This window comes from Mastigoproctus giganteus, chromosome 5, assembly GCF_048544385.1.
Source record: "Mastigoproctus giganteus isolate SK-2022 chromosome 5, ASM4854438v1, whole genome shotgun sequence".
In the NCBI taxonomy this organism is placed as follows: domain Eukaryota; kingdom Metazoa; phylum Arthropoda; class Arachnida; order Uropygi; family Thelyphonidae; genus Mastigoproctus; species Mastigoproctus giganteus.
Window position 1 is genome coordinate 105637798 of NC_143579.1, and position 23701 is coordinate 105661498.

At 39.8% G+C, this 23701-nt stretch overlaps 1 protein-coding gene across 4 annotated transcripts in view; it reads left to right on the top strand.

The window, feature by feature from the left end:
- The window catches only part of Scgbeta (sarcoglycan beta), a 131517-nt gene that overhangs the window by 67488 nt on the left and 40328 nt on the right, over positions 1–23701 (top strand). For all 4 annotated transcript variants that reach the window (XM_090374136.1, XM_090374135.1, XM_090374134.1 and 1 more), the window contains 2 exons: positions 20308–20523; positions 21184–21318. In XM_090374136.1, the coding sequence (XP_090230262.1) occupies positions 20308–20523; positions 21184–21318 (351 nt within the window). The remainder of the gene's footprint in view (positions 1–20307; positions 20524–21183; positions 21319–23701) is intronic.

A 23701-nucleotide genomic window follows, 5' to 3' on the forward strand; every position in this document is an offset into this window, starting at 1 on the left:
GTTAGGAAAAAAAAAAAAAAAAAAGTAAAATAATAATAATAAATTAATTAATAAAAAAAAAATATATATATTAAATAATAATGATAAAAAAATAATAATAAAAAATAAAGAAATAAGAAGAAGAAGAAGAAGAAAAAACAATTTAAATAAATTGGCTGTGCTAGAGTGGGAACTCAAGGCAGAGCGCGTGAAAAAAAAAAAAATTAATTTAAAAAAAAAAAAAAAAATATATATATATATATATATAATAAAAAAAAGGAATAAAAATAATAAAATAAAAAATAAAAATAGAAATAAAAATAATAAAATAAAATAAATAAATAAATTGGCTGCACTAGAGTGGGAACTCGAAGCAGAGCGCGTGAAAAAAAAAAATAGATATAAAATAAGTAAATAAATCGGCTGCGCTAGAGTGGGATCTCAAGGCAGAGCACGTGAAGAACAAATTAAATAAATAAGAACAATAATAATTTAATAAAAATAAAGAAAAGAATAATTTGATTTAGAAAATAAAGAAGAGAAAGATAAATAAAATAAATAAATAAATGAAATGAAATGAAAATGAATGAATAATAAACTGGCTGCACTAGAGTGGGGACTCCAGACAGCACGTGGAGAAGAAAAAAAAAAAAAAATGAAGAAGATGGTGGCATGCAAATATAGAACTCTTTAAGTCACCGAAGAGGTATTGTTAGGTGCAGTAACAACTATGTAGCTCTGATTCCTGCGCTCAGACTTCGGATGCATAGGATTGGAATGCCTTTAGATTGTCAGGTGTTTGGAGTAGAGGCTCTGGTTGCTGTTCTGAGATACCTGGCACAGCCTGCAGCATGGTCGTTCTTAAGTCATCGTACAACCTGCATTCGAAAAGAAGATGTTTCCAATTCTCTGAACTGCCGCAGAAACAGCGATCTGTTGGCAGCAAACCCAGTAGATGTAACTTTTCGTTGAGGGACCCGTGTCCGGTAACCAAGTAGGAGGATTCCAAGGTGAGAGAAAGCCAGGTCTTTACCGTTTTCAGGGTTGTGAAAGTGACATCAGGGAGGAATTTTCTGGTAACGGAGCCTGTGTGTGAGGTGTTCCATCTGGACTGCCAAATGTTGACGAGTTCCTTATAACAGCGAGCTCTTTCTGCTTTGGGGTCAGTATTGAGATTTAGTTCTAGGCCCTGTATCTTTGTTGGTATTTTCTTTTTAATTCTGAAGTTAAGCCCTCTGAAGATAACAAATAGATCAAGCGGCAGAGTTCCAGCTATCACCTGGATGGCAGCTGTAGACACTGTTCGGCATAATCTGTGAGTGGCCAAGAGCATAGCACGTTGAATGGAGTTGACCTTGACTTTCATATGTACTCGTTGAACCCGGTGAAACCACGCTCCTGCTGTGTAGGTCACAATGGGGACGAAAACAGCTTTATAATACAGAGAGAGTGTTTTATTGGAGAGTCCCCAGTTGCTCTTGGAGATCCTCATGATTGCAGCTGAAAATCTTTTCGTTTTGACCCCTAGGTATTGTAGATGTGGAAGGAAGCTCAGCTTATGGTCAATGATAACCCCTAGGACTTTAGCCTGTCACAATAGGAAGCTGTTTTCCGGAGATCTTGATTTGTGGTGGGCGACGTAGGTCAAGCTTTGATTTAAAAAGCATCATTTTTGTTTTGCTGGTACTGATTTGAAGCTTGTTGAGAACTGTCCAGGAGTAGAGATCTGCTAGGACAAGATTTGCTTTGTTTTCAAGGTCGGAGCGTGATTTCCCAGAAACAACCATAGGTCGTCTGCAAACGCCACAATTTTGCATCCTTCAAAAGTTTTAGAAAGCCAGCTGTGCAGGACCACGTTCCACACAAAGGGCCCAAAGACAGAACCCTGTGGGCACCCCCGAGAGGTTGGTCTAGTTATCTGCAGAAGATTGGATTTAACCACGATAGTGCGCTCTGTGAAATAATTCTGGAAGAGCTTGTAGAGATGGGAGGTACAGTTAGCTAGGCGGAGGCATGCCAATGCACTGTCCCACCAGACAGTGTCGAAGGTACCTTCAAAATCCACCAAGATGGCCAGTTCATATTTAGATGTGGAGTTTTCAATATGGAGGACGAAGTCAAACAGCGCCTCTTCTGTAGATCGCCCTGGTGTGAAGCCATACTGCGCTGGGGAGAATAGGTTCTTTTCCTGGAACAGTTGTGTGATTCGGAGAGCCATGAGCCTTTCTAGAACTTTGCCTAGATTTGCCAAGAGTGCAATTGGTCTAAGGGAGCGCGGATCTCCTGGGGGTTTTCCGGGCTTCCTTATGAGTCGCAGCAGGGCCACTTTCCACGCCTTGGGAAAAACTCCCTCTTGAAGACATTTGTTGTAGAGCAATTGGAGATATAGGGGTCTAAGCTTGAACAAACGAAGGACAAAGACATAATGAGGTCCATTCCTGGACATTTTTGGGGATTGATCCTGTTGAGGACGGCTGTGAGCTCTTCCATTGTAAAGGGATTTGTTTCTTCCTCGGAAGCATAGGTTTGATTAGCTAATCGTATTGCTCTGTGCTCAGGTAGATCGTCTGCTGGATTATCTTCAGGAAACAGTCCGTCAAGTGTGGAGTTGATGGAGTCGGTCCAGTTAGAAGTCTCGGTGTTCCCAGTAGTTACAGTGCCAAAGATTTCAGGCCTGAAAGTCTTTTCCCTCACTATTTTGTATAGAAGTCCCCAGGGGTTGGAATTCCCTGAGTCTCGGACAAACTCCGACCAGGTGGTTTTCTTCTGGGCAGTTATAGCTTTGGTATATTCATTCTTTTTAGCGATATAATTGCCGTGGAATCTAGCTACTTCACAGGGAGGCCAGTCGCGATGGCGTTGATAAAGTCGACGGGCACGATGGACCTCTCTGTGGAGTGCAAGCTCTTGACACCACCAAGAGCAGGCAGTGGGACGGATAGATTTTTTCCTAGCCGACCTGTAGGAGGCCTTCAACAACACTTGCTGCATCATGTCTGCTATTTCAGTGGCTGTGCAGGAGTTCAGGTAGTTTGGTTCATGTGAAATAAAGTCTTTGACTACAGAGTCATCAAACGAAGACCAGTCGATGCTCTTGATGGAGAACCGCACTAATGCAGGTGGTCTGGGCATCCTAGATGTGTTAGTTGCATTTGGGGTTAGATCGAATGTGATAACTCTATGATCGCTAAGGGTCCAATCTGGTATAGTCTGCCAGTCATGGATACACGGGCCTAAATTGTTGGTGGTGACAGTGACATCAATATTAGATTCGCCTGTGGAGCTGCTGTAGGTGGTGTGCTGGTTTGGCTGATTATGGACTGAGTTTGTGGGAGACAATGAAATCCTCTAGCATTATTCCGCGAAGGTCCGTGGTATTGCTATGCCAGAAATGGGATTTGGCATTGACATCCGAGACAAGAAGGACTGACTTGTTTTCAAGGAAATTGAGTGCAAATTCTAGGTAATTCAGTGAGTCATTGAAGTCTGCAGATGGTGGGCAGTACAGTGAAATAAGATAAAAGGTCAGTACTGGGCTAGTGATTTGAACACAGGTAGCAAATTTGTTACAGAGCCCATGCACGACCAAGATGTCCAGTTCATGGTTGAAGACGACAATGCAGGATTTTGGGTCCTCTGGGACAGGCTGAATGACTCTGGTGGTGATGGGAAAGCCCATAATCCTCGTTGATGGTCCAGATTGTATTCTAGTGGTGTAGGGTTCCTGGATGGCGATAACATCGATCTCATGGTCCTCAGCAGAGACACGAATTTCGTCAGAGACGGATCGTGATCTCTGTCCATTTATTTGCGTAATTCTTAGCTTTGCCCTAGACCACACTGAGTTGGTGGAAGCCTGTGGAGTAGAATCAAAGTTTTTTGCAGTGGCTCGGCTTGATTTGACTGTATTTAGACTATTCATTAGAGGTTCTCAGTTGTACCATTTCTAGTGCACGTTGGTACTCAGGGCAAGTAACATCACGGACTGAGTGGGAATGCTCTCGCTTCCGTCGTTTGCAGTTGGCACAGCAAGACTGCTCATCTTGATGGGGACACTCCACATGTACATGCCCGCTACATGCACAGTGGCCACACGTGGGGGAGTTATGGGTAAAGTGTTGGGAGGTGTGGCCATATCCTAGGCACAAGAAGCACTTTGTGACGATTGTGAAAGGTCGAAATCTGTATGCACTGCAACCCAAGAAAATTCTATCAGCTGAGAGAACTCTCTTGTAGATTTTGGGTGAAAGGCTAATGACCCTGTATGCCGTTGAATTGGAATTTGTTTTTGTTTGAAATCTGAATGTAATTTCTCTTTTGACTTCTTTAGTGTACCCATAGTCGGCCAGATTTTTGTAGTAGAGGTCGTCTAAAATTTCTTCATTAGACCAATCCTTGGGAGTATCGTAAATGAGTAACGATGGATTAGCTTTCTTTGGTGGTGCTGCCTGGACACCAACAGATGAGAGGGAACCGCTGGAGGAGATGCTTTTCAGGTCCTCTTCAGTGGTAGTTTTGAGGATGACTCCCCTGTTCCTGATGGGTCTAAGCGATTTGACTTTGACATTTCGATAATCACTCTTTAGCATGTTAGCAACCATCTCCTGCACCTCAGTACTGGTCTTGAGGTTCGAGTCTTCACTAGCATGGAGTAGTAGCACATGCTGCATCTTCCTATCAGAATTTGATGGGGGTTGTTGTTGCTGCTTTGCAGCCACAGCATGGGTAACTTTCCTAGCTTTCACTGCTCCCGTATAAGAGAATGGAGTGGGATCAGGTGTAGCCATAGTCAGGTCATTCATTCCAAGAGGGGAAGCCTGGTCAGGAGAAGGTGAGAGCTTGGAAAGGGTATCCACCACCTTCTCGAAAATAGTTGTTCTTGTCTTCAACTCATCATTTACTGCTCGGAGTTTCTCGTTATCTATTATTAATTCTGTCGCTATCAATTCCAATTTAGTCCACAATTCCTGTACATAAGTGCTAGCCGTTTTGGTAATCCGGTTGGTGTCGTTATTCAGATAGGAGACAAGTATGAGGCGGAACTTGCAGATGGTTTGATGAAGCGTGGTAGATTCAGCAGAGGTTTCCCAGTCAGTGGGCATCAGCGAGGACGAGATGGCCAATCGTTCAGAAGGTTTTAGACCCATTACAATCGTCTGGTCAAGGGCTGAAGGAGGAAGCGTAGGAGTTGAGAGTTTGGGGTCCACATTGGGGCCCGCGGCTGTGGAAGCTCTCGTGCATGCAGTACTACATTGGGTCTCATCAGGACCAAAGTCAGGGGGGCTGGAGCACTCTTGAACTTCTTCCTGAGAATGATAATTTGTGCGCTTTTTCCTCTTTTCCTTTTTTGTGGTTGAGTGACAGACTTTTGAGGGGTTGTTATGTTGTATGAGGCTATGATGTGCCTCTGATTCATCCAGAGTGGTGGTAGATGAACTTTGCACTGTGCTCATGTTGAGACAGGGCGGTTACAAAATCTGGGATGAAAAATCCGGGTTGAAAGTGTGGGATGAAAAGCCAATTGCAACAGTATAAGTTTGTGTTGGATGTCGATAATTTGCGTTTCTCACTACGCTCACCAAGGGGCGCAGCGAAAAATCATATTAATCTTCCAATGTTTATATGTCCAGTTAGAGTTTATAACTAGGCAGCCATGAAACTGCTACAGTATTCCTTATGCTAGCTTACAATGCAGTAATCAATCAGTCAACAGTTAACAATTTACAGACCAAAATATGTATCTTGTATATAATCATGAAAATCGATTCAATATCTTTATGATAAGTAACAATAATCAAGTACCTACTGCTTCAGACACGTGGTCACCCAGCAACAACAGGGCAAGATGGCGTCGAACAAAGGCCTTTGTTCTTCACGGGGAAGAAGCAATGACGACTTGAAGCTTACTTAATTTCATGGTCAAAACAACTATAGTTAAGTTGCCAAAATATAGTCTCAAAGGCTTCTCAATCAAATGCGCAATTACAAAAATTAGCCATACTGAACAAAAATGCAATGAAAATCATTATTCTACAGTACAAAACAGCAACAATATCAATTATAAAATTCCACGAATATATTAACAATCATCATCAGCCATTTTCAATCCACTGCAGGATGAAGGCCTCTCCAGCAACTTTCCAGTTCCTTCTGTTTTGAGCACTGGCCATCCATTTACTACTCAAAAACTCATGAATTTCATCTATCCAGCTCCGCCTTTGTCTTCCAGGTTTTCTTGTAGCTCCTCTTGGGTACCATTCTGTTATTTTCTTAGTCCATCTGTCATCATGTCTTTGAGCTATGTGTCTGACTATTAACAATAGTCAGTCCTATGTAGGAGCAGCCATTTTGACGGCAGTTCCAACGCAAGCAAGAACAACAGAGCGACGTTAATTAAAAACGCTTCTAGCATCGATATCCCTACAAGATTTGATGACACAAAAGTACTATGAATGGACTCACCGTCAGACGAGGAACTCGATGGACACTTTTACAGCTAGATATCACAATTTAGAGACTTTTTTGAGGAGCTCAGCAGTGCGTAGCACATGCTTCTTAATTAGACCGGGGTTCGAGCCCGTCACCACCAAATACGGAGGATGCGGAAAGGTCAGCAAATGACCACCGCATCCCCAGAGCAATATAGCCTTAGTTGCTAATGCTCCTAAAAACCAAATAACAACAACAACATATGTTCCATTATAAGAACCAATTTTGAATGGCTTTGTGATATTTTTCTAAAGCACATTTCTGGAGGTCACAACCATAAAACAATAAAAACAATTTGCACTTTTCCAGTTTATTGGACTTTTCTGTTACTGCAAGCAATTATAAACGGGTAGTAAACTCGATGTTATTGCATTTGCGAAATACCGATAGCTGGAATTGTGTGGTTTTTTTACGTTATTATGGTGAAATGTGTTTCCCCTTTACTGAAATCTTCAATCGTGTAAAAAACATAAATAAAGTTTCAGAATCTTCTCTTCATTCATTTTTTTTTTAAGCTTCCTAAACTTATTACTCTGCACAAATTGTGTTAGTTGCAATTTGTGCGTTCTGTTAAAAATGCTTATGCATGCTGTTGAAATTTATAAAGGAAAGAGGATATTATCTTGACAACAAGTACCTCTTGAAGCATTTCTGAAGACGACGACTCCTTGTGCAACAAACCAACAAGTGCCGAACCAATAATGAGTGAACAACGAGTGTGCATTTTGGTTGATGTTGATGAAGAATAAACATTCTTTAACATTTGTTAGTCATAAATAATTTCTTTATTATTATAATTTGCTTCAGTTTACAGTCTACATTTTATTTTCTTTGGATAAATCGAGCATTGTTTAAACAAAAACTAATTAGCTAACTAATTTCATTGTTGAGAACGTAACCCCCATTTTTACCAGTGTGTCTGTGGGAAATAAATTCCTGCTTTACGAGCGCACACTAGGAACGAATTAACTCGTAAAGTCGGGAACTACCCGTATTTCATATTGTGTGTGTATATTATATACATTAAATAAATTTGAGGTGTTGGTCAAAACATCAAAGCCAGATATTGTTGGGATATCAGAGATGTGGTGTCACACAGATATAAGGAATGTAGAATTGGAATTTGGGGAGTATAATGTGTACAGAAAGGATAGACAGGATAGGAAGGAAGGAGGAGTTATGCTATTAGTTAAGGAACATAAAATTTAAGGAAATGCAGACAGCTGATATGGGTGGACAGTGCAGTGTTGAGTCAGTTTGGTGTGACATAAACACTGGCAAAGCAGAATTGAGAGTAGGAGCGTGTTATAGGCCTAATGACTCAGATGAGTATAATGAACAACTGTACAGAGAAATAGTGGGCCAGTAAATCAGAATGTCTTATAATGGGAAATTTTAATTTCCCAGATATTGATTGAAACTTGTAGTTGGTCACTCACACATTAGCAAGGCTTTTGTGGATTTATTGGATGATTGTTTTCTACAGCAGCATGTTTGGGAGGCAACTAGAAGGAGTAATATTCTTGATCTCATTATCATAGTGATTCTTCATGCATTAAGAATCTGCAGATAAAGGAACCACTAAATGGCAGTGATCACAGTGTGCTGATGTGGGATTTACTCAAAGAAGTAGGAGACCAGCGGAATTACTTAACAAGTACAGGACACTGTTGAAAAAAAGCCGTGAAGTAGGGTTGAATTTGAAAGTGTCTGCAATTCTGCCCAGACACGATAGGAGGGAGTATATGATGAGAGCCTTGTCGATCAATTCGGCCCTGGAAAGATTGTGCAAGGCTGAAGAGGTAGAATTTTTTTCAGCCTGGACTGTACTTGTTAACAGGAGAGATTGCTTCTACAGGGATGGGATACACTTAAATAGAAAGGGTGCAAGAATATTTGCTGATGCTATCGAGGCAGTGTTAGGTGGGTCGGAAAACTGCTAGCTTGGGGGGAGACAAAGACTAATGGATTAACAGAAGCCACGGGCAGAGGTGAAAGAGATTCTTGCACTGCTTCTATTGGAATGAGCAGAAGCCTGAAAAACAAGATGCAGGATATTTCAGAGACTGCTGGAAGTCATTGCGGTACAAGTAAACACATGGGTTGTGTTAGGGTAGCTAAGAATAGAAACAGGTGCATGTATACTTGCGTGTACACTAATGCTAGGAGTTTAGTAAATAAATTTGATGAATTTGAGGTATTACTCAAAACATCAAAGGCAGATATTGTTGGGATATCAGAGACGTGGTGTCACACAGATATAAGGAATGCAGAACTGGAATTTGGGGAGTACAACGTCTACAGAAAGGATAGACAGGATAGGAAGGGAGGAGGGGTTATGCTATTAGTTAAAAAACACATAAAATTCCAAGGAAGTGAAGCCAGTTGACATCGCTGGACAGTGCAGTGTTGATTCAGTTTGGTGTGACATAAGCATAGGTAAATCAAAATTGAGAGTAAGAGTGTGCTATAGGCCTAATGACTCTGATGAGTATAACAAGATACTGTACAGGGAAATAGAGTGGGCCAGTAAATCAGAGAGTCTTATAATGGGGGATTTTAATTTCCCAGATATTGACTGGAATTTGTGGGTTGGTCACTCACACACTAGCAAGGCTTTTGTGGATTTATTGGATGATTGTTTTCTACACCAGCATGTTCGGGAGGCAACTAGAGGGAGTAATACTCTTGATCTGATTATCAGTAGTGATTCTTCATGCATTAGGAATCTGCAGATAAATGAACCACTGGGTGGCAGTGATCACAGTGTGCTGAAGTCGGATTTACTCAAGGAGGTAACTACCATCAGAGGTAAAGGGAAGGGTTTTTGCTTTCGTAAAGGAGACTATGCTGGTCTGAGACAGTATTTAAATTCTATACAGTGGGACCAACTGATGATGTTACCAACAGCAAATTCAAAATGGGAAGCATTCAAGGAACTAATCTTGGAAGCTACCAGGCTTTACATACCAACCAAGAAATATTGTTCAAGGTTCAGGCCTAAATGGTTGTCAGATGAACTAATGAGACATATGGCAGAGAAGAAAAATGCATGAGATACATACAAATTAATGGGTGACGTGGAAGCCTATGACAGATATAAGTTGGTCTGTAACCAAGTCACAAAGGAGATTAGGCAGGCAAAGGCAGATTATGAGAAATCCTTGGCAAAGGATGCAAAGAAAAACAGAAAAGAGTTCTTTACCTATTTAAACTCAAGAAGGAAAGGGATGAATCAGATTGGTCCACTGGATGTTGATGGTTCAACAGTTGAGGATCCAGCTCAGGTGGCTAACAATCTAAACGAGTATTTTGCATCTACATTCACACATGAGGAGTTATTCAGGAAGGGGAATGTCGTAGGTGAAGTAAACATTGGCAGTGAGCTAGATGATTTTCTAATAACTGAGAGGAAAGTGGAGGAGAAATTGTTGAGGATAAACATAAAAAAGGCACCCGGGGTGGATGGGATCTATCCAGTTATATTAAAGGAGGCAGCAAAGGAAGTAAGCAAACCCCTAGCCATAATTATGAGAGCTTCTTTGGACTCAGGGGAGGTACCCATGGACTGGAGATGTGCAAATGTAACCCCAATTCACAAAGGAGGATCAAAGGCTGACACAAGTAATTATAGACCTGTTAGTTTAACTTCGGTTCCAGGAAAATTAATGGAGGCACTGGTTAAAGAAGCACTGCAGGATCATCTGGACAAGAATTCAGTTATAGCTCAGACACAGCATGGGTTTGTTAAGGGCAGGTCTTGTCTGACCAATTTGATTGGATACTATGATGTAGTCACAAAAGAACTGGATGCAGGGAATAACTTTGATATTATATATTTGGATCTTAGAAAGGCTTTTGATACTGTTGCGCATGGAAGACTGCTGCACAAATTGGAGAAGTGTGGCATTCGAGGCAAATTGCTGCTATGGATAAAGGGATGGTTGAGTGGCAGAAGACAGAGAGTGGTAATCAATGGACACTGCTCAACGTGGACTAATGTTATTAGTGGAGTTCCTCGGGGTTCAGTGTTGGGTCCATTGTTGTTTTCTGTATTTATAAATGATATTGACGATGGTGTGTCAGGCTTAATGTACAAGTTTGCAGATGATACAAAGGTTGGCAGGGTTGTTAAGGACACTACTGATACTATGCTGCTGCAACAGGATCTGGAAAGGTTGAGCAGATGGGCTGAGAGGTGGCAAATGAAGTTTAACATTGACAAATGTAAAGTACTACATATGGGAAACAGTAACCCCAGAGCAACGTATCAACTCTGTGGTACTACGCTGACAGTGGTAGAGAATGAAAAGGACCTGGGGGTAATTGTGCAGGCAGATATGAAGTTCTCTGAGCAGTGCAGACGAGCTGCAAGAGTAGCTCATGGTGTCTTGTCAATGATATACAGGAATTTTTCTAGCAGGGACAGGGATGTGATTATTCCCTTGTATAAGGCATTGGTCAGGCCACACCTTGAGTACTGTATACAGGTCTGGAGGCCTCATTTCAAGAAGGATGTAGAGCTGCTGGAACGAGTACAGAGAAGGGCAACAAGATTAGTGAATGGAACAAAGGGTTGCTCTTACGAAGAAAGGCTTAAGTTTTGCAAATTACAGAGCCTGGAGACTAGGCATCGCCGAGGTGATCTGATAGAGGTGTACAAGGCTTTGAATGGCTTGAGCATGCTCAATACCGATGGAATTCTTCCTCTTGCTCAGAATAATCACCTGAGAGGGCATAAATTCAAATTGAGGAAGGACGGATGTCGGATAGATGTGCGGAAATTCGCCTTTAGCCAGCGGGCAGTTGGTTTGTGGAATAGACTTCCATCGCTTGTTGTTGAAGTTGATAGCCTAAACAAATTTAAGGCTCAGCTGGACAGGTATTTCGAACGAATTGAGGTGTGAAATGGGAGTAGTGGTTGTTTTTTTTTTTTTTTTTTTTCTTTTTTTTTGGCTGATGCTGAATAAGCTTGCTTTCTTGCATCATATGCCTCTACTAATGCTAATGCTAAGTAACTACCATCAAAGGTAAAGGGACGGGTTTTTGCTTTCGTAAAGGCGACTACAGTGGTCTCAGACAGTTTTTAAATTCTATACAGTGGGACCAACTGATGATATTACCAACAGCAAATTCTAAATGGGAAGCATTCAAAGAATTAATGTTGGAAAAACTAGGCTTTTCATACCAATTAAGAAATATTGTTCAAGGTTTAGGCCTAAATGGATGTCAGATGAACTAATGAGACATATGGCAGTGAAGAAAAATGCATGGGATACATATAAATTAACAGGTGACACAGAAGCCTCTGATAGATATCAGGTGGTCTGTAATCAAGTTACAAAGGATGTTAGGCAGGCAGAGGCAGATTATAAGAAATCTTTGGCAAAGGATGCAAAGAGTTCTTTACTTATGCAAACTCTAAAGGAAAGGGATGGACCAAATCGGTCCACTTAACATACACGGTTTAATTGTTGATGATCATGGTCAGGAGCTGATAAATTGAATGAGTATTTTGCATCTACATTGACACGAGGAGTTATTCAAGGGGGGGAATACTAAAAGTTTACCAAACTCTAACAGGGAGCTAAGTGATTTTGTAATAACTGAGAGCAAAGTGGAGCAGAAACTGTTGAACATAAACATAAGAAAGGCACCTGGGGTGGATGGGATTTATCTAGTTATATTAAAGGAGGCAGAAAAGGGAGTAAGCAAACCCTTAACCATAATTAAGAGAGCTTACTTGGACTTAGGAGAGGTACCGATGGACTGGAGATGTGCAAATGTGACCCCAGTTCACAAAGGGTGTCCCTAGTAATTACAGACCTATTAGTTTAACCTATGTTCAGGAGAAAGTAATGGAGACACTGGTCAAAGAAGCACTGCAGGATCATCTAGTACAGGTCTGGGCAAACTTTTTGGCTGAAGGGCCACATTAGGAATTCAAAAAGAAGGCGGGCCGCACGTAAAATACTATTTTTAGATATATATTATTTGTTATCATGAAGTAGACCATAAAAAAAAATTATTCTCTAACAACCAAGAATTTAAAGAGATGAATGGAACTGTTTTACATCTTTTAACATTTTTTTAATTTCGGGTGCTAATTTTGTAGCTGAGATTCTTTAAACTGCTTGTAAATGTTCATCGGTGATGTTCGATCGTAAAGAATTTTTATTTAGATTCATGATGGAAAATGTTTGTTCACATATGTAGGTTGATCCAAAAATAACCGACATTTTTCTGGCAAAATCTCTTAAGTTCGTCGAATTTGTCCGAATTAAGAGTATTGTAAAATTTACAGATTTCCTCACGACGGTGCAATTCCCTTAAATCGGTATCACACTGCAGATCTATAATCTGAAGTTGTAGTTCACTCGGTGCACTATCAATTTCTATTGAAAATGGGTAGCGCACTATTGCCAAACTTGTCTCAATTTTTGGAAGTCACCAAATCTTCGTGAAAAGTCATCATTCAAAGCGTTGATAATTTCACAATATTTTTCAAATTTATTTTCTGGAATCTTCAGCAACCTCATGGTTGGAAAGTGGTCTACCTTGTTAATCAATAAATGTCGAAGGAACAAGTGGAGTTTTGGTGCCTCCGTATCCAGGTGGGCAGGAGAAGCAGTGTGCAGCACACGCTTCTTGATTAGACCGGCGTTCGAGCCCGTGACCACAAAATACGGAGGTTGCGGAAAGGTCAGGGAATGACCACTGCATATCCCTTGGGCAATATGGCCTTAGTTGCTAATGCTCCTAAAAACTAAATAACAAACAAACAACTGGAGTTTTAATTGAAATCCATTCAAACTTTTTAACATACCATGGGCGTATAAATTTTTCCCTTGTAACACGGTGTTGAAAGTGTGTCACGATGTCCAGGGTAAATGCAAAATCACAAATCCAGTTATTATCAGTTAATTTGGGAAAGTCCATAAATTTTTCAGTTTTAAAAATAGAATGCTGTCATCTTTAAGATCCCATAATCGCTGAAGAACTTTTCCTAAGCTAAGCCATCGAATTTGGCTATGATAAGGAATATCTGTGTACTCAGATTCAATATCTTGAAGAAAATTAACGAATTGTCTGTGTTTCAGGCCCCTCGATCGTATTAAATTTACTAGTTTAATAATACAAGATGTGACATGTTCAACTTTTAACACATTTTTACATACTTGTTGATGCATAATACAATGAATTGTAATTAAATTATAATCAGGATAATTTTCAAATTTTGTCCTGAATTTTCTTTAACGCTCCAACATTTTTACCTGTCAAACTTGGTGCTCCGTCAGTTGTTACGCTTACCATTTTGTTTCGATGTAAATTATATTTTGTTAAGCATTTTTCAACTTTTTCAAATATATCAGCTCGTCGAGAGCTATCGAGCAACATGTTATGGATTCTAATACTGATAATAACTGCTCATTCAAATTTGTATCAATACATTCAATTCTTCTTATTACGGTTGGCTGAGATAAACTTATATTCTCAAATTTGTGTTTAATGTCAGGACATATAATTCCACAAGCTTCAGTCATACATTCTTTAATATAGTCTCCATCAGAAAAAGGCTAGTTGCTTTTTGCAATTATATGAGAAATAACAAAACTTGCCTCTATAGTAGCTTCCTTTTCCTTAGTTAGCTGCGTAAACACATTTTGTTGTCTATAGATAAATTTTGAATCAATCCATCAGCAGTTTTATTTCTCGCTTCCGGAGTTAAATTGGTACCATATTCGGAATGTTTAGTAGTGAAATGTCTTTTAATATTGTATTCTTTCAACACTGAGACACTTTCCCGGCAGATGAGACAAATAATCTGGTTATTTAAGTTAGCAAACAATATTTTGTGTTCCACTCTTCATTGAAGACACGATGCTCATGTTGAATTTTTCGTTTTTTATTCATTTTTAAAAGGGCATAAATATTATTTTTATCGCTATTGGTACCAAGATGATAACCGAAGATAACGCAAAAAAACTAACTGCGGGATGACCGTCAGAGATAACAGATTGGAACTGCGGCCGGTCAGCAGTCCTATTCTATTACTCCGCCACTGCAGGAAAGCCGTTGTCGTCATCACCTGTTGTCTGTTACTGTAGTTTCACGCGGTTAGTTTATAGTCGCAAATTATACCGTTATAAAAGCATCCGTTGGCTCGCTTCGGTTCGCACACAATTTCAAATTCTATCTCAATTTGAACAATAGAGAGATGATAAAAACAATTTACAAGTCGACAAATTCTGTAATGTATTACATATACAAATTTATTTTTCAAAAAGGCGTCGCAAAAGGCATAAAATAAACTTTTTTCGAAAATACAATTAAAGTTTGTGGGCGGCACAAAAATGTGCGATGGGCCGCATGCGGCCCGCGGGGCATTGTTTGCCCGGGCCTGATCTAGTAGTAGTAGTAGTGGCATGTGATGCAAGAAAGCATGTGTATGAGCTTATGCAGCATCAGCCAAAAAAAAAAAAAATCACACCATTCCCTCCAAATGCCTGTCCAGTTCCTCCTTAAATTAATTCAACCTATCAACTTCCACAACGACAGAGGGAAGGTTGTTCCAGCAATTAACCACCTGCTGGCTAAAGGCAAATTTCCACACATCTATTCTACATCTGTCCTTTCTTAATTTGAATTTATGCCTTCTTAGGTTCGTAATCTGGAAGGATCCCATCAGAATTCAGCGTGCTCAACCCATTCAAGGCCTTACACACCTCAATCAGATCACCGTGCAGGTGCCTAGTCTCCAGCCACTGCAATTTGCAGAACTTGAGCCTCTCTTGGTAAGAGGATCCCTTCATTCCCCTCAACAATCTTGTTGCCCTTCTCTGTACACGCTCAAGTAAATCTACATCCTTCCTAAAATGAGGCCTCCAGACCTGTACACAGTACTCAAGCCTTGGCCTGACCATTGCCTTATACAGAGGGATAATCACCTTCTTTTCCCTGCTAGCAAAATTCCTATATATCATTGACAAAACCCCATGACCTGCCCTGGCAGTCTGTCTGCATTGCTCAGAAAACTTCATATCTGCCTGCACAATTACTCCCAGGTCTTTTTCATTTTCTACCACCTTAAGTGTAGTACCACACATTCTCTGGGGTTACTTCTACCCATATGCAGTACTTTGCATTTGTCAAGGTTAAACTTCAGTTGCCACTTATTAGCCCATCTGCCCAAATTATCTAGATCCTGTTGCAGTAGCACACTGCTATTACTGTCATTAACAACTCTGCCAACCTTTGTATCATCTGCAAACTTCGACATTAAGCCTGATATACCTTCATCAATATCATTGATAAATATACGAAACAACAGTGGACCCAACACCGAACCCTGTAGGACTCCACTAATAACATTAGTCCACGAAGAGTAGCACCCATTGATTACCACCCTCTGTCTTCTCCCACTTAACCATCCTTTTATCTATTGTAGCAATTTTTTTTTTTTTTTTTTTTTATGTGAACCCCAAAACACGAGAGGTATTAGAACCTATAGTACTTAGTACCGTGCATGGGTTTAAATTACCCTTAATACCATTCTGCTCCAATTTGTACAATAGTCTCATGTGCAACAGTGTCAAAAGTGATATCCAAATATATGATATCAAAATTATTTTTTGCATCCAGTTCCTTTGTAACCACATCATAATATCCTATCAAATTTGTCAGACACGACTTTCCCTTAACAAACCCATGCTGTATCTGAATAATTTCTGCAGCCTTGTCTAGATGATCCTGCAATGCATCTTTAACCAGTGACTCCATTATTTTACCCGGAATGGAAGTTAAACTAACTGGTCTGTAATTACTCGTTTCCCCGTTCGATCCCCCTTTGTGAATTGGGGATACATTTGCACATCTCCAGTCCGTGGGAAACTTCCCTGAGTCTAAGGATGCTCTCATAATTATGGCTAAGGGTTTGCTTAGTTGCTTTGCCGCCTCCTTTAATATAACTGGATAGATCCCATCCATCCCAGGTGCTATTCTTATGTTTAACTTCAACAATTTGTCCTCCACTTTGCTCTCAGTTATTACAGAATCATTAAGTATCCTGCTACAATTTGATAACCTTCTGCCATTTTCAAACCTTAATAATTCCTCATGTGTGAATGTAGATGCAAAATACTCATTCAGTTTGTTTGCTATCTGAGCAGGATCATCAACAGTCGAACCATCGATGTCAAGTGGACCAATCAGATTCATCCCCCTTCCTTTTAGAGTTTATATAAGTAAAGAAATCCTTGCTGTTTTTCTTAGCATCTTTTGCCAGGGATTTCTCGTAATCTGCCTTTGCCTGCCTAACCTCCTTTGTGACCTGATTACAGACTAGCTTATATCTGCCATAGGCTTCTGAGTCGCTTGATAATTTATATGCATCCCATGCATTTTTCTTCCCTGTTACGAGTCTCGTTAGTTCATTAGATAACCATTTAGGCCTAAACCTTGAACAATATTTCTTAATAGGTATGAAACGTTTGGTAGCATCCATGATTAATTCCTTGAATGCTTCCCACTTAGAATTTACTGTTGGTAACATCGTCAGTTTATCCCACTGTACAGAATTTAAAAACTTTCTGAGACCACTGTTCTCACCTTTACGGAAGCAAAAACCCTTTCCTTTACCCCTGATGGTAATCATATCTTTAAGTAAACCCCACATCAGTACACTGTGATCACTGCCACCTAGTGGTTCCTTTATCTGCAAATTCTTAATACACGACTGATCACTGCTGATAACCAGATCAAGAGTATTACTCTCTCTCTCTCTCTCTCTCTCTGGTTGCCTCTCGAACATGCTGCTGCAGAAAACAATCCAATAAATCATCCAATAAATCCACAAAAGTCTGACTAGTGTTTGAGTGACCAACCCATAAGTTCCAGTCAATATCTGGGAAGTTAAAATCCCCCATTATAAGACATTCTGATTTACTGGCCCACTCTATTTCTCTGTATAATTGTTCATTGTACTCATTCGAGTCATTAGGCCTATAATACACTCCTACTCTTATTTTTGCTTTTGCAGTGCTTATGTCACACCAAACTGACTCAACAGTGCACTGTTCTTCTATATCAACTGGATGCACTTCTTTTGATTTTATGTTTTTCTTAATTAACAGCATAACACATCCTCCCTTTCTATCCTGTCTATCCTTTCTCTACACATTGTACTCCCAAAATTCCAGTTCTGCATTCCTTATATCTGTGTGACACCACATCTCTGCTGTCCCAACAATATCCGCCTTTGATGTCTTGACCAACACTTCAAATTCATCAAATTTATTTACTATACTTCTAGCATTGGTATACATGCAAGCATACATGCTCCTACTCCTATTCTTAGTTACCCTAACACATCCCATATACCCACTTATTTCAGGATGACTGCCATCCGTCCCCGAAACCCCCAACACCCCTTGCTCCAGGTCGCTACTTATTCTAATAGAAGTTGTGCAAGAATCACCTCTGCCTATAGCTACTGTTAAACTATTAGTTCTTGTATCCCCCCAAGCTATCAGTTTTTGGACCCACCTAACACTGCCTCGATAGCATCAGCAAATATTCTTGCACCCTTTCTGTTTAAGTGTATCCCATCCCTGTAGAAGCAGTCTCTCCTGTTAACAAGTACAGACCAGGCTGAAAAAAATTATATCTCTTGAGCCCTGCACAATCTTTCCAGGGCCGAATTGATCGACAAGGCTCTCGTCATATACTCCCTCCTATCGTGTCTGGGCAGAATTGCAGACACTTTCAAATTCAACCCTAATTCTCGGCTTTTGTTCAACAGTGACCTGCACTTGTTAAGTAATTCTGCCGGTCTCCTACTCTTAATATCATTAGTGCCAATGTGTACAACTATATCACCTTTTGTGCCCTTAAAAGATTATATCCACTCTACAATGTCATCAACCTTTGTCCCTGGCAGACATACCCTGGTCCTGTTCCACCTATCCTTTTTACAAAGCATGTTACCCATTCCCCTGACAATAGAGTCAACAACTACTAGTTCCTGTGGGACCAGCGCATTCTGCCTTGGTGGTTGCCGCTGAGTTGCGTGATGATCAAGTGCAAACTCTGGCGTTGATGTGGGCAGCTGAGAGCTTGATGGACCGCTCAATTTAGATCTTTCGAGGGCATCCACCCTGTCCTTCAAACTTTCATATAGGCCCACAACAACGCTGAGTTGTCGCCTGATTTCCTTACATCGCGCGCACACACACACACAAAGACATCCCCCATGGCAATATCATGTTCCGTTCCAGAGAGTTCGGCAGACATTTCACAAGTTGCACATTTTTTTAGGCTGTTGATGCTTTGGAGAATCATCTAGACAAGACTTCAGTTATAATTCAGAACCAGCATGGGTTTGTTAAGGGGAAGTCTTGTCTGACCAGTTAGATTGGTGATGTGGTCACAAAGGAACTGGATGCAAAGAATAATTTTGATATACCTGGATTTTAGGAATGCTTTTGATACTGTTCCACATGGAAGACTGCTGTACAGATTGGAGCAGTGTGGCATTGGGGGCAAATTTCTGCTATGGATAAAGGGATGGTTGAGTGCGAGAAGACAGAGAGTGGTAATCACTGGACACTGCTCTTTGTAGACTAATGTTATTAGTGGAGTCCTCCAGGGTTCGGTGTTGGGCCTAGTGTTGTTTTCGGTATTTATCAGTGATATTGATGAAGGTATATCAGTTTTAATGTCTAAGTTTGCAGATGATACGAAGGTTGGCAGGGTTGTTAATGACACTAATGACATTATGCTACTGCAACAGGATCTAGAAAAGTTGAGCAGATGGGCTGAGAGGTGGCAACTGAAGTTTAACATTGACAAATTTAAATTACCGCATATGGGTAGCAGTAACCCCAGAGTAAAGTATCAACTGTGTGGTACTACACTCAAGATGGTAGAGGATGAAAAGGACCTGGGGTAATTGTGCGGTGAGATATAAAGTTTTCTGAGCAGTGCAGATGGTCTTCAAGAGTAGCTCATGGTGTCTTGTCAATGATATACAGGAATTTTTCTAGCAGGGATAAGGAGGTAAATATCCCCTTGTATAAGGCAGTGGTCAGGCCACACCTTGAGTACTGTATACCGGTCTGGAGGTCTCATTTTGAAGGATGTAAAGCTGCTGGAACTAGTACAGAGAAGGGCAATGTGATTGGTGAGGGGAACAAAGGCTTCAGTTCTGCAGATTGCAGAATCTGGAGACTAGACACCTGCGAGGTGATCTGATTGAGGTGTGTAAGGCCTTCAATGGTTTGAGCAAGCTCAATACTAATGGGATTCTTTCTCTTGTTCAGATTATGTGCCTGAGGGGACATAAATTCAAATTGAAGAAAAAAAATATAGTTTTAGAATAGATGTGTGGAAATTTGCCTTTAGGTGGTTGACTGCTGGAACAAACTTCCATTTGTTGTTGTGGAAGTTGATAGCTTAAATAAATTCAAGGAAGAACTGGACAAACCTTTGAAGCAAATGGATGGATGAAATTGGAAGGGGTTTTTTTTGCTGATGCTGTATAAGCTTGCCTCTACTAATGCTAATAAAGAAATTTCAAAATTGACATAATGGTAGGATGCATGTTCTGAAGCAACCACCTACGTACACCAAAAAATAATGCAACAGAACCTGCACTGGAAGTTGTTAGAGATCATAAATTGCAGGCCCTAGACAATTTTCTACCTATGTAAACATAAATTTGGTCCTGCGTCTGTGGGATGTTAAAAGAGTTGCAATTTTTTTTTTTTACCATCCCTCACATAAACACAATACTACTTTTATATATTTATATAAATTTCTCTCTTTTTTTTTCTTGTATAGGTAATCTTTCACACATCTGGTAAAAGTGAATCACAAATTGATCAAAGTGGTCCGACTATTGAGGTTAATCCTGACTGGACACTAATATCTGATGTAGAAGAATTTAGAGTTCGAAGTCCTTCAACTGGCCACACGATATTTTCTACAAAATATGAAGATTTTAAGTTACCTAAAGGGGTTTCTCACCTCAACATTAAAGAAGCTCATGTGTCCAGGGTAAATATAAAGCTTATTTTAATCCATTTCCTTTTTAATTTTTGAAGAGTTTTAATTTCATAGGAAGCATAAAGTTTTTAATTGAATGGGATATAGGAGGATTGAAAGGAATATTAATTTAGTTTATTAAAGGCTTGGAAAATTATTTTCTTTGATGAAGAATTTTACTTTTAATTTGCCTTTAATGATAGCATTCTTTCTGTATTATGTATAAACATTTTTACAAATATGAATATCGAATTCAGACTGGGCTTTTCCAAATATTTTAACTCTTTGGCTGACCACCTAGTTTACAATTGTGTATATAATCCTATATGAGGGTTATTAAAATTAATTGATTTTTGTTCCAAGAAAGGGAGAAGGTCTTAGTAAATGTTATATGAATAACTGCAGTAAAATTGTTGACATTGCTTGGTGAATAACAGTAAGAGGGGGAAAAAACATGCATACACACATAGATATGTGGTTAGCCACTTACCTCTGTTTTTTCCTGACACTCACTGGCATTACTGATGCTGGGAGGGCTAAGCCTAAATTTCAAAATACTTTTATGTGCAAAGTAAAAACCTTGAAATTCAGATCAATTCCTTAATAATTGAAATACAGTAAAGTTTCTCTTAAAAGGTAAGTGTAAAATACCCATATTAAATTTCATTCTAGATAACAAGTGGAACGTCACAGCCACTGGAGGTATCATCCCCTTACCAGATCATGCTTAAAGGAAATGAGGGCTTAACAATGGAAGGTCAAGAAGTTATTTGGGTAGCAGGACTAGATCTTTATTTAAAAAGCATAGTAGGTATTTCTCATAAAAGTTTATACTTTTAAAAATACAAGTATGAAATCAGAATGTGTAATTTTTTTATTATTAGATTGCTTGTTTATTGGTATAGTTCTCACTATGGCAAAATTCATGCAACACTGCCTTTTGAGATTAAAATTTAAAAATAACATTAATTTCTTATTTCTTGCATCTGATTTTTATGTGCATAAAATACATCTGCAAAAATTTAACAATTCATCATGAAAGCAAAAATGTTGATCTGCTATATATGTGGTGTTTAATAACATGCAGGCTATACTTTCAGGTTTGATTCAGAACCTAAAAACAATGAAAAAAGTTTATATAAATATATATCTGATTCTGAAGAGTTGTGAAGCTATGGCTGAAGTTAAAAAAAATGGTTGTTGAGTTTAGTGGTAAATAATAAAATTATAAAAAATAAGAATCAGAAAGCATATCTAGTATGAATAAACATATTACTAGGTACAGGTAATCCTTGTATAACACAGTAGTTTGATTCCTACAAAATCTTGTGTAATGCGAAACTGTGTTATACGGGACTAAGAACCAGTAAAAAAAGAGGGGTTACGTTCCAAAAGAATACACCATTTTTTTAAATAACTATCAGAAATGTAATTTTTATAATAGTAATACAGTGGTACCTTGGTTTGCGAGCATAATTTGTTCCGGAAACGTGCTCGTAATCCAAAGCACTCGTATATCAAAGCGAATTTTCCCATAAGAAATAATGGAAACCCAGATGATTTGTTCCAAAACTCAAAAATATTCATATACTGTAAAAATGATTAATACAAAATACATACATACCTTTTTATATTTTTAATATTTAAATTTAATATACATAAAGCAATCGAATTTATTAATTATTAGGTAGGACGACTTTCACTGTCACTAATGGAATCACTGCTATCTGTTGACTTTTTCTTTTTGTGCGACTTTAACAAGGAACCTATCCAATGACACTTGCTTTTGCCTCCTTTTGAGGATTTCACGGAAATATGACATTGCATTGTCGTTAAACAGATTCATCGCTCGCACTGCCACAGGCCTTACTCGGGTGGTGCTTTTCTACAAAATTTTGCACTGTTTCCCACATTTTACACACCTCCCTAATCTCATTTGAAGAGAGGGATGTCTCCATTTTTTTCTCCTCCTCCTCAGATGAGATCTCCTCCATAACCTCTTGCTGTTGCTCGTGATGCAGATCCATCAGTTTGTCGGTGGTAAACTCCTGGCCATGTTCCTCCACCAGCTCTTGAATGTCGTTCTTATTCACCTCCAGTCCCATGGTCGTCCCCAAGGACACAATTTCATTGGCAACTGGCAGCTCCTGTTCATGAGCAAACCCCTCAACGCAATCAGACCATAGTTTTCTCCAAGCAGAATTGAGGGTTCTCTTGGTGACCCCATCCCAGGCTTTATCAATGATCTTGAGGCAGTTTACAATGTGGAAATGATTTTTCCAAAACTCTCGGAGGGTAAGGTTAGTTCCTTCACTCACCTCGAAGCATCACTGAAATAGTGCCTTGATGTAAAGTTTTTTAAAGTTCGAAATGACCTGCTGATCCATGGGCTGGAGTAGTGTTGGGAGGAAGGAACTTGACCTTAATGAACTCGAATTCTTCCAGTAAGTTGTCCTCAAGGCCTGGAGGATGAGCAGGAGCATTATCCATAACCAGCAAGACTTTGAGTGGCAGTTTTTTTTCTAAAAGGTATTTCTTCACTGCAGGACCGAAGACCTCGTTGATCCACTCAACGAACGAGATACGAGTGACCCAAGTCTTGCTGTTGGACCTCCACATAACGTTTAACTGACTCTTCTGCACCTTGCATTTTTTTGAAGGCTCGTGGATTCTCAGAATGATACACGAGCAGGGGCTTGACTTTGAAATCACCGCTTGCATTAGCACACAAGAGTGTGAGACGGTCTTTCATGGGCTTGTGACCGAGCATTGCATTCTCTTCTGCTGTAATGTAGGTCCTCTTTGGCATCTTTTTCCAAAAAAGCCCCGTTTCATTGCAATTAAAACTTGCTGTGGCAGGTAACACTCGGAAACCATGAGCTTCTGGAACTCGGCAATGAACGCCTCAGCTGCCTTAGCGTCTGAACTTGCAGCCTCTCCGTGCCTCACAACACTATGAATGCCACTTCTCCTCTTAAAGTTATCAAACCATCCCCTGCTCACCTTGAAGCCTTCTTCGTTTTCTGTAGACCTGGTAGTTTACTTACGAGGTTGGTGTACAAGGCCTTTCCCTTCTCACAGATCAAGTTCTCGGTCACAGTATCACCTGCTAGTTGCTTCCCGTTTTCTGGAAGATGTAGAAAAGTTCCCAAAAGCAACTTTTCTACATCTTCCAGAATACGTGGCCATT